Here is a 12,493-nt window from a genome sequence, read left to right on the forward strand (position 1 = left end):
GCTTGTGCAGTGCTGAACTTAATGAGATATTTGTGGATGTTTCATACAATAGAATTAGAAGCAAAGAGTTAATGATTAGGACCTAGAAAGGACTCCTGGAGGTAACGTAGTGTCTGTTGCCTTTACCGTCTGAGTTTATTTGTAAAAATAGATGTCACACAGCTGGTAATGTGGCAGCATATCCTCTGTACTGACAGCTTCATTTTCCCATAGTTTTAGAACCACCTTTTACAATTACTTATTAGAATAACCATGCATTAATATTCAACAACTTCCACTACTATAGTGATGACCTGTTTATGGTATTTGTAACTGATTTACCAAGTAGTTAAAATTTGAATCAATGTAAGTTTTTTACCATCTCAAAAAGTCTGAGTTCACAATAGAGATGCTGTAGATGGACACTGACCAAACAGGCTTGCTAACAATTCAGCTGTAAGTTGTTCAGCATGGAAATGGCCTCTTTGGCCCATCTGGTCCCTGCTGAACAAGATTCCCATCAAAACTAGACCATTTTCCAGTGTTTGGCCCATATCCCTCTTACTCTTTTCAATCCATGTACCTGCCCAGTATCGCTTAGATGCTGTGAATGGTCTTGTCTCCGCTACTTCCTTTGGCCACTTATTCCATATGCTGACCACCCTCTTGGTGAAAATATTGCCTCTCACCTTAACCGATGCCCTCATCCTAACCTGCTCAACCTTTCTTCATAACTCTGTACCTTGGTTTCCAGAAACATTCTTCTAAACCTTTTCTGCACTGCTTTCTCATTGAACAGTATAATTCCTATAACAGAGTAACCAAAACTGAACACAATATCGCAAATTCAGCCTCAAGTCTTGTACAACTGCAGCATGATATTTCAGCTTGTATACTCATTGCCATTTGAATGAAGGCCAGGATTCCAAAAGCGGCCTTCATCGCCCCATTTACCTGCAGTACTACTTGAAGGGAACTGAATTCTACCTGTGCTCCTTAGTGTCTCTGTTCCACAACACTCCCAGTCTCTACGGTTCACAATTTATTGTTTTCATTGATCATTATAAATGCTGGATATTTACAATCTTCTTCAATTTGGAAAATGGAAGATTTAGTCTATATTTTTAAGCCTCATTAAAGTTAATTTGCTTTTGTATACTATATGTGAAAACCTAGTATGACATGAAAACTTGGCATTTGCATGTCTAATCTATCCATTAGTTATGTTTGACCAAGATGCAACAGCACAGTGTATTTAATTTCTGCTGCTGTTTTGTCCTAAGATATCTATAATCATGTATTTTGTTTGACCTCAAAGAAAATTTGAAATGTGTGAAGTGTAGTTCTTGATCTGATAGCTTTTGTTGGTGAATGCAAATGATTATTTTTATCCTGCCATTTGTAGTGGTAGTTTTTAGTTTAAAGTTACACTATCTTCAATGTCTGGATTCAACTGTTCAGGAGAGAGAAAGTTGAGTTTAAAATTGAACACAATGTGCAATCTATTATTAAAATACGTTTAGATTGTTATTCTTGTCATTTTCGCCCACTGTCTGTTCGTAAACATAAATAGAGATTCTTGCACGATGATTCAATGACTGCCTTATTTGACATAGTTAAATGTGCATGGTTTTATTTTCATGTGGTGTCAAGATAGTAATATTTTTAAGTCATAGAGCAATACTGTACGGGTACAGGCCCATCAAGCCCTTGCCAACCTTCATGCCCACCCAGCTAGTCCCAATTTCCTGTGTTCGGCCCAAATCCCTCTAAGCCATGCTCTTCCATGCACCTATCCAAATAGTACTGAATGATACCATTGTACCTGCCTCAATCACTTCCTCTGGCAGCTCGTTCCATATCCTCACCGTCCTCTGCAGGAAAAGGTTGCCCCTCAGGTCCCTTTTTAATTTTAAACTCCTCATATCCTGGGGAAAGTACTGCTACAAATCTCTTTATCTGTGCCTCTCATAATTTTAAACACTTCATAAAGGTTGCATTCATTCTTGTATATTCAGAGGAATATAAAAACCGCACCCGGCCAACTTCTTCCTGTAACTCAGGCTCTTTGGTCCTGGCAGCTTCCTTGTCAATGTATACTGCACTCAGTCTACCTTCACCATGCCTTACCTCTAACAGGCTGACCAAAACTGTACATAGTCCTCCAAGTGTGGCCTCGCCAATGAGTTGCACAACTGCAACACCATGTCCCAACTCCTGGACTCAATATGCTGACTGTTGAAAGCCAGCATGTTCAGCACCTTTCTCACCTCTGTCTCCCCGTGAGACTGCTTCAGCAAACTATCTACTTGTGCACCTGGGTGCCTCTGTTCCATTACACCCCCTAGTGCCTTACAGTGCATAATTTAAATCCTATGCAGTTTGATTTTTCCAAGATATATAACCATATAACAATTACAGCACAGAAACAGGCCATCTCAGCCCTTCTAGTCTGTGCCAAACGCTTGCTCTCACCTAGTCCCAACGACCTGCACTCAGCCCATAACCCTCCATTCCTTTCCTGTCCATATACCTATCCAATTTATTTTTAAATGACAATATCGAACCTGCCTCTACCACTTCTACTGGAAGCTCGTTCCACACAGCTACCACTCTCTGAGTAAAGAATTTCTCCCTCGTGTTACCCCTAAACTTTTGCCCCTTTACTCTCAACTCATGTCCTGTTGTTTGAATCTCTCCTCCTCTCAATGGAAAAAGCCTATCCACGTCAACTCTTTCTATCCCCCTCATAATTTTAAATACCTCTATCAAGTCCCCGCTCCAAAGAATAAAGACCTAACTTGTTCAACCTTTCTCTGTAACTTAGGTGCTGAAACCCAGGTAACATACTAGTAAATCTCCTCTGTACTCTCTCTATTTTGTTGACATCTTTCCTATAGTTCGGTGACCAGAACTGTACACAATATGAACATCTCACATTTAGCTCTTTTGAAATCCATTTGCTAGTCATTGGCCCTCTTGCCTAAATGACCCAGAACCCCCTGTAATCTACGATAGCCTTGTGTACTATCAACAATGCCATGTAATTTCATGCCATCTACAGATTGACTGATCAAACCTCGTGCATGTGCATCCTAATTATTTGTGAAAATAATGAATAATAATAATAATGCCATCTGCTGAGGTGCAGGTCATTGGCCTGCATTCTGAGAAACAGCCTTCAACTACCACCCTCTACTCCTTACCTCCGAGCCAATTGCGAATCCACCACACTAGCTCTTTGTGGAGCCTTCCACGCTAGCCTATTGTAAAAACAGATATGATTCAACCACGCAGGACTATTTGACAGAAGATGTTTACTAATCTTTGCAATAAATTTTAAATTATTTTTGTTTTTCAGGCATGAAATTCCCTTGCTCTGTGCTTGTCTGAAGCTATAATGTGCTGACCAGTCACTATGGGCAGACGATATCCAGGAGTTTATCATCGTCCAAATAGTGAATGTACGTATGGATACAGAAGTTCATTCCCTTTATTGCTATTTGCTGCAGAAATCTGGAGATAAATATTCTGATTCTACTGGAATGCGTATTATTATTTGTTTGCAATTTCTTTCAAAATATCTGAGGATCAATAATATGATCCTAAAAGTTTTGTTGTGAATTATTTTGAAATTTGTAATGTAATTGAAGGCATTGGGAATAGACTAATTTTATTAAAAATGATCATTTGGGGGAAATGAATAATCTGCAGTTATAACAGTTATGTTTTTAATTTTTTGTGGTTTGAAATTAGTTTAAAAATTGCATCATATTGTTCTTTAGGATGGTGATGAATATTGGTAGCGCTGGCTGAAGTTTTTGATGTTGTGGTGTTTGCCAAGTTTGGCAATTAGCTTGTAGATGTTTCATCAGCAGTCAAGGGGACATCCTCAATGTACAGATGTTGGTGTTTCTCTCTGGGAGTGCTCGCATTTATATAGGGCTCCTATTTACTTGCCTCGGTAGTGATCGGCTATCCCCTTCAGATGACCTTTGAATTCCATTGGTACACGTATCTTTGACTCTTAGGGGTTTGTAGATGGCTTCTATTTCGATATGTTTGTTTGCAGAGTTATAAGAACTGTGGTGTTCCAGTTAAAAGGAACACAGACTGTTGGTACGGAGACATGATCCACTGTCGCTGAGCTCGGTATATGAAGACCGAGAGGGTTAACTGGGACATTATGGCGGTTCCTGTGCAAGCAGACATGAAGCAGGCACAAGAATTTTTAGAAGCGTGATTCTCTTTTGATAACTCCGTAAACAAACCTATCGAAATGGATGCCATCTACAAACCCCTAAGTGCCAAAGAAATGTGTGCCAATAGAATTCAACAGTCAACTGAAGGGGCTAGCCAATCAGGACTGAGACAAGTGAACAGGAGCCTATATAAATGCGAGCACTCCCAGAGAGAAACACCAACAACTGTACATTGAGGGTGTCCCCTTGACTGCTGATGAAACATCTGCAAGCTAATTGCCAAACTCGGCGAACACCACAACATCAAATGCGTCAGCCAGAGCTACCAATGTTCATCACCATCCTAAAGAACAATGTGCTGAAATTTTTAAACTAATTGCCAAGCTCCGTGAACACCACACTATCAAATGCATGTTAGGTTTGTTTCCTATACAGAATGCCACATAGAAATAAAATTCAGACTTGACTCAAAAATGTTAGGTTTATTTTGATCTATGGGGTGGTAAAACCAACATTCATTACCCGTCCATATGACCTAAAGAAGGTAGTGGCCTTGAATCATACAGTATGTGTTCTTGCAGCGAAAATACTCACCCGCCATTGTTGCGGAGGAGTTTCAAGCATTAATGAAGTAGCTGCAGTGCATTTTCAAGTTGGGTTGGTATATGACTTGGAGGTGGCATTTTCATGCAGCTTCTCTTCTCTTCCGTGATGGCAGACACTGGTTTGGGAGGTACTCCTGGAAGGTATTTTGTAAATGAAGCATACAGTGCCCATTTCACATCTGAAAGGAGGAATGAGTGTTTACAATGTCCTGATGTGGTAGATATCACTTGTCACATCTTAGCACTACCTGTTTGATCAATGGCCTGAAGGGCCATATTATCACTCCCAGACCCCTACATTTGTCATGCTGGACTGCAGTAATTAAAGAAGCAGTTGATCGCTCATCAGAAACCCCACATTAATAGCAATAAGAGTATTGTTTACACATTCAATTCTGGGGGCATTTCAGCTTCTGTCCTCATAAATGTAATGAACTAGGAGTTACTCTAAAACTTGGTAGCATTTTTTGACTTGTTAACCATGTCACCCTCTCCCCTCCCCCCCCCCCCCCCCCCACCCCGCCACCACCTTGTGGTCCTTCTCCAATGAGAGGGTGGTCATAACTAGAATTAAATCCTGTCTAAACAAGGACCTGGACCCACTGCAATTTGCCTATCACCACAATAGGTCTACAGCGGATGCAATCTCACTGGTTCTCCACTCGCCTTGGATCACCTGAGCAATAGTTACACCTAAGTCAGGCTGCTGTTTATTGATTATTGATTACAGCTCAGCGTCCAACACCGCCATCCCCTCAGTTCCAGTCAGTAATCTCCAAAACTTTGGTCTCTTTACCTCCCTCTGCAACTGGATTCTTGACTTTCTCAATGGAAAGTGTGGATCGGAAATAAAGTCTCCTCCTCGCTGATTATCAACAATGGCACACCTCAAGGATGCGTGCTTAGCCCACTGCTTCACTCCCTCTACACACATGAATGTGTGGCTAGGCACATCTATTGCCATCTATAAATCTGTTAGCAAAACCATTGTTGATAGAATTTTCGATGGTGACGAGGAAAGGTACAGGAGCGAGATAGGTCAGCTGGATGACTGGTGTTGTAACAACTACTTTGGACTCAGTGTCAGTAAGACCAAGGAACTCATTGTGGACTTCAGGAAGCGGAAGTTGAGGGAACACAACCAGGGAACGGAAGTGGAAAGGGTAAACAGTTTCGAGCTCCTGGCTGTCAGTGTTTCTGAGGATCTTCCCTGGGCCCAACATATTGATGCAGTTACAAAGAAGGTACTACAGTAGCTGTGGTTCATTAGGAGTTTGAGGAGACTTGGTATGTCACAAAAACAATTTTAAAAATTCCTGCAGATATACCATTCTAACTGCTTACATCACCACCTGTACCACCACACATTACTCCAAATTAGTCCTCACCAAAGTCTTAAACAACTTCAACATAACTTCTAAACTCCTATACTTAAGTACTTTGATCTTTGATGGCCAATGTGTCAAAAGCTTTCTTTATGACCCTATCTACCAGTGATACCATTTTCAATGGACTATGTACCTGTATTCCCAGATCCCTATGTTCTACCACACTCCTCAGTGCCCTACTGTACTGTGTAAGACCTACCCTATTTGGTCCTCCCAAAGTGCAATACCTCGCACTTGTCTGCATTAAATGCCATCTGCCATTTTCAGCTAATTTCTCCAGCTGGTCCAGATCCCACCACGAGCATTAATAGTCCTCATTGCTGTTTACTACACTCCCGGTCTTGGTGGCATCTGCAAAATTGCTGATCCAGTTAACCACATTATTATCCAGATCGTTGATATCAATAAGGAGCAACAGTGGACCCAGTACCGATCCCGGCGGCACTCCACTAGTCACAGGCCTCCAGTCAGAGAGGTAACCACCTACTACCACTCTCTGTCTTCCCCCGCAAAGCCAATGTCTGATCCAGTTTTCTACCTCATCTCGAATGCTAAGTGACTGAACCTTCTTGACCAGCCTCCCATGCTGGACCTTGTCAAGTGCCTTGCAGATGTCCATGTGTCATCAACTTTCCTCGCAACATTCATGTTGACTAGACTATCCCTAATCAATCCCTGTCTATCCAAATACTCATATATCTGGTCTTCTAGAATACTTGCCAATAACTTTCCCACTACTCATGACAGGCTCACTGGGCCTATAATATCCTGGTTTATTTTCAGAGCCTTTCTTAAGCTGCAGAACAATATTAGCTATCCACCTACCCTCAGATACCTCACCTGTCGCTAAGGATGATTTAAATATCTCTGCTAGAGCCCCTGCAATTTCTGTACTTCCCTCCCACAGGGTCTGAGGGAACACCTTGTCTGGCCCTGAGGATTTGACCACTCTGATTTGCCTCAAGACTGTAAACACTTCCTCCTGTGTAATCTGTGTAGGGTTCATGACCCCACTACTGCTTTATCTCTCTCTTTTATAGACTTTGTATCTGTCTCTTGAGTAAGTACAGATGCAAAAGATCCATTTAAAAAATAATCTCTTTTGGCTCCACACATAGATTGCCTTTCTGATCTTCCAGAGGATCCAATTTTGTCCCTTGCAATCCTTTTACTTTGAACATATCCATAGAATCCCTTAGGATTCTCCTTTACTTCATCTGCTTGAACAACCTTGTGCCTTCTTTTAGCTCTCCTGACTTCTTTCTTGTGTTCTCGTGCATTTTTATACTCCACAAGTATCTCATTTGTTCCTGCCTGCCTATACCTGCTATGCACCTCCTTTTTTTTTTCATAACAGGGCTTCAATATCTCTTGAAAACCAATGTTCACTGAATTTGTTATCCTTGCCTTTTATTCTGACAGAAACATACAAGCTTTGTACTCTCAAAATTTCACTTTTGAGGTCCTCCCATTTACGGAGTACACCTTTGCCAGAAAACAGCCTGTCTCAATCCACCTTTGCCAGATCCTTTCTGATACCATCAAAATTGGCCTTTCTCCAATTTAGAATCTTAACCCGAGCACCAGACCTATCCTTTTCCATAATTACTTTGAAAATAATGGCATTATGATCACTAGATGCAAAGTGTTCCCCAACACAAACTTATGTGCTCTGTCTCATTCTTTAATAGGAGGTAAAGTATTGCGCACTCTCTCATTGGGACTTTTAGGTGCTGATTTAGGAACTTTTCCTGAACACTTTTGACAAACTCTATGGCATCAAATTCTTTTATAGTATGGGAGTCCCATTCAAGATGTCGAACTTCATCTACAAGTTTTCAGATAATACTTTGGTCTGGGCCACATCGCAAATAACGATGAGTCGGAGTTCATGAAGCAGATTGAGAGCTTAGTGACATGGTGTCATGACAACGACCTTCCTCTCAATGTCATCAAAACAATGACGTCAGGAAGTGGGGGTGGGGGAAGGAGGGTGGTACGCGTACTCCCGTCTACATCAGCGGTGTTCAGGTTGACAGCTTGAAGTTCTTGGGTGTGGACATTATCAATAGCCTGTCCTGGTCCACTCACGTTAATATAGAACAGAGGTTCTCAACCTGGGGTCCATGGACTAATGTTACTGGTCCATGGCATAAGGAAGTTTGGGAAGTCCTGATATGGCCCCAAAAAGTCATGGAACACTACCGTACTGAAAGAGGACCTTCAGCTCCTCAAGGCTATGTTGAACTATTATTCTGACTGAGTCTATTGAGCTGCACCGTAGCCTTCCATACCCCTCCCATCCATGAACCTTTAAAAATTTCTTTCAAATATTGAAATCGAACCCCATCCACCACTTGTGCCGGCAGCTCATTCTGCAATCTCACCACACTCTGAGTGAAGAAGTTCGCCATCATGTTCCCCTTAAGCATTTAACCTTTCAACAACAGCGCATGGCTTCTCGTTCTAGACTCATGGAACCTCAATGGGAAAAAGCCTGCTTGCATTTACCCTATCCATACTCATAATTTTAGATACCTCTATCAAATCTCCCCCAAATCTCTGTTAGACCTTAGGTGAGCTTGTGTTGAGATCCACATTTCACTTGAGGCTTTTCCTCCAAAAATGTACATCTTGAGCAAATTTTTGCCAGTGGCCTCTGAACTTGGTGTCAGACTTGCTGTGAATCCCTTTTGGGAAGATTCTAATTTCATTAATGCAGCTATATAAAATACAAGTCATAGTGAATATTGTTTAAAGGATCTGGGGCTGCAATAGTTAAAAAAGTTTATATTTTCCAACTGATCTCATGTCGTAGGATGAAACTTCCAGGCTTGGCAGCTGTTTTTTAAAAAAAAATTACAGTTTGTAAGTTTGGGATCAATCTGATTTGAAGTATTGTGGGCAGGCTGTGTTGGCGTTGGAATGTATGGTGACATGTGTGGACTGCCCCCACCACATCCTTGGGTGCGTTGGTTGTTAATGCAAATAACACATTTCACTGTTTCAATGTACATCTGATAAATAAGCTTGAATCTTGCAAGTAGACATGCACACAAATGTGAAACCTTTGGCAATTAGATTCTTAGCTTGGAATGACTGTGCTCATCTCTAAAGTGTATCCGGTACACTTGGTATGGTCAATAGTGATATCGCTGAATTATTGCACGTTAAAGAATAAGGAACTAGACTAACCCAATTAACTTAATTGAATATTGTCCTCAATAATTTAAAGTAATTGTGCCACATCATTTTAATCCCTGATTCCAGCTCCTAACAATTCGGATGATAGCATTTAGGTTAAAGTTTCAAGTATTAAATCATAAATATGCTTTCCTTTTAAAATTATTTCTATGCTGAATTCTTCCATTAATTTCAGCTGTGACATTTTGAGATACTGGTGTGTTTTCGAGCAGTTGGCACACAGTGGTTTGTCCAGTGATTGACACAGCTGCTCTTCTTGCCCGAGCTCCTAGATTGGCCGTAATTAAATATTCATTTCAAGCTGCTGCCTGCACATCATTTTGCTTCTGGGAGCATGCATGCCAGGAGCTGGAAAATTTATTGCACTAGAAAAGTGAAGGTAGCTTATTTACATTTTCTGCTTCTATTCTCATCAGGGTGTAAATAAATAAATGTAATGATGTAAAACTATTATTTTATGCCATGGGAGTGTGGTGAACCAGCATGGCAAGGGGAGCTGAATATTCCCACACCTATTTGCCGGATCTTTGGTCCTGATACAGCTGTTTAAAGAAAACAGTCTTTGTTACGATTGGTAACCAGGAACCCGTTGACTAACCCACCCTTTAGAGAAAATGCTTACTGAAAAGGCCACTGGTCCTGTTTGTGGACGATGAAGGTCAACAAGGAAAAGGGAGGGACTTATTGACTGGGTGCCTGGACTTAAATATTAAATAAATGTTTCTGAGCAATGCGTGAAAGGTGATAAAAGTCAGTGAATCTCTGTCAGTCCATTAGTTTATGCAGCAGATGCTCCCTTAGTTGGGCTGGAGTGAGAAAATCTGAGAGGAGAACATGGCCGTGATGATATTCCGTCTGTGGTGGCCACGAGCCTCCTTGCTGTAGATGCCACAAAATTGCAGATGCCCAATCGAACTTGCTACAGGTGAGATTATTGGCACCATAGCAAGTGTGATAAATACTCTTTTGGTCTCTCTGTCAAGTTATATTTGATGTATTTTTTCCCTTCACTTTAGGTTTTAAGTTGGGAAGCTTGAAAACCCAAGTCAGTGTTTTACATTAGAGTAGCTGGGTTTAGAAAAAAATTGTACAATACCCTTGGAGCAGTGTTCACAGCCATGTAAATCCAGAAAGATTAAGTGCAGAAATACTTGCCCTAGCTTTCTATCTGTAATAGTTACAACATTAATAAATGTATATTGGTTTATTTTCACTGTGTAAATTGTACACATGAAATGAAAGAAAGTCAAGGCCCAAAAATAAAGTAGGAATTATTTGTATTATGTTTTGCTGCAAGTCAATTTGCTGAATAATTGAGCGGCTGGAAAGCAGAATATCTAGCTTTTACTGAGAAGTTCATAGCTGTTCCTCTTAAACTTTTTTGAGACCAGCAACACTGCCACATCTTATTTTAGTTGTTTCCTTATTATCTTTTCTCAGTGCTTCAGGAAGCATGTTCCTTTAAATAGCTGTGGTATTAATATTAACATCGGAAAAGTTCCTCATACAAGGGAGCAGTAAGAAAGAGTTTACCACGGACCTACAGTTTGCTTTTACGTTCTGGCTGTGCCATGGAACGCACTCAGCTTTTAATGGAACACTGTTAAGCAAAACAGAATAAAAACATTTATACAGAATGAATGCAGTTTTCTTATAGGTGTGATATTTTAGCTCTAATTTGGGCACTAGCGGTCTGAGTGTTTGTAATTTAACTAACTGACTACCCTGGTTAATTACCTCTTAGAAAGACCTTGTCCGTTTTTAGTGGTGTGTTTGAAGTACTTGATGGAATGCAATGAGATACAAGGGATTTACTGTCCCCTATGTTAAATGTAATTATTTCATATTTCTGTATTTGATTTGGCAGTATCAATGTATAAAATATGAAGCACAAAATAAAGCTTTCATTCAGATCAGAGTGCCAGCTGCTTGAGAGAATCATGGTGGTCTGCTGGCTCTTTGCACTATCTCAACAGAATGTCGCTTTGTTGTCTTGAGGGGATGAGGGACAATCCACCAGAAAATCCATTCTTTGTTTAAAAGGTGCAGCTTTTAAAATTGCATCCCATTCATGTATACTGTATAAAGCAGAAACAAAAAAAAACACCGAGATGAGTATTTTGTAACTGAAGCAAAGCTCTATCACTTTTTCAAAAAAAGTTCATCTTGATGTGCGCTACCCTTTTGGAATAGCCTCCTCTCAACGCACAGCTGCCTGAATTGTGCCAGAGCTGTGAAGGTGCCAGCACGTTGAGAGTGTGGGTTGATAGCTACGAATCGTTGCTTTGGAATGGAGGTTCAGTGAGACCACACCTGAGCACTGTCACAAAGAATATTCTCGCGATAATGGAGACGCAACAGAGATCTGTGATGGGACCGGTAAAATGTGTGGCTTGGGTAAAATAGAGAGCTTACTCCTTTAAATATTCTGCATGTTGTCATCTGCTCTCTGTGCACACAGTATGTAGATTTAGTTTGTTAGTGTTGAACAAGCTTGAACCTGTTTCCTGTCTGGCGGTAGGCACACAGAAAAGAAGTGCTCAGTATACTTTCTTGTAAATATTTTACTTATTAAAGTGCTTTGTTTATCTAACTTAATGGTGCTCCATGAGAGAGGGGTGATGTAAGCTGAGTTGGTAATACTACGGCATTTGGATATCGTACTTGAATCTGACTACAGCACGCCATAAAGAATCCCTCCCAACTGAGCTAATGTGGATGCACACTGAGAGACGTAAACTGTGGTAATCAAGCAAGATGCTGCACCAGGGAGCAAATAAAGGACCCAGAGCCTTTACATTTCCAGATAAGTAATGTCTGTCTAAAGTATGGAGACAGCGAAGACTTTTCACTGTATTATTGCTTTTTGAGATGAACCAGAACAGGCAAAGATTAAGATGTTATTAGAATTTATTGGACCAAAATAAAGCACCAGAAAACATTTTCGATGCTCGTTAACAGTAACTCCAGCTCGTGATTGCAAAGAGATTAGTACAAAGCTAATGATAGGAGCAGCCGATGTGGGAGAGGATTTAATTAGTGGAAAGCTGATTACAATGGTATTACGCAGGAATTTGGGAGTGTAAATTGGGAGCAGATAGTCTCAGGGAAATAC

General features: G+C 40.7%; 1 protein-coding gene across 9 annotated transcripts in view; it reads left to right on the forward strand.

The window, feature by feature from the left end:
- Positions 1-12,493, forward strand: part of LOC140737937 (amyloid beta precursor protein binding family B member 2-like) — a 265,420-nt gene that overhangs the window by 58,572 nt on the left and 194,355 nt on the right. For all 9 annotated transcript variants that reach the window (XM_073064771.1, XM_073064778.1, XM_073064770.1 and 6 more), the window contains one exon: positions 3,341-3,443. In XM_073064771.1, coding sequence (XP_072920872.1) covers positions 3,398-3,443 — 46 coding nt within the window. In that variant the 5' untranslated portion in view covers positions 3,341-3,397. The remainder of the gene's footprint in view (positions 1-3,340; positions 3,444-12,493) is intronic.

The sequence above is a fragment of the Hemitrygon akajei genome, chromosome 13 (assembly GCF_048418815.1).
Source record: "Hemitrygon akajei chromosome 13, sHemAka1.3, whole genome shotgun sequence".
NCBI lineage: Eukaryota > Metazoa > Chordata > Chondrichthyes > Myliobatiformes > Dasyatidae > Hemitrygon > Hemitrygon akajei.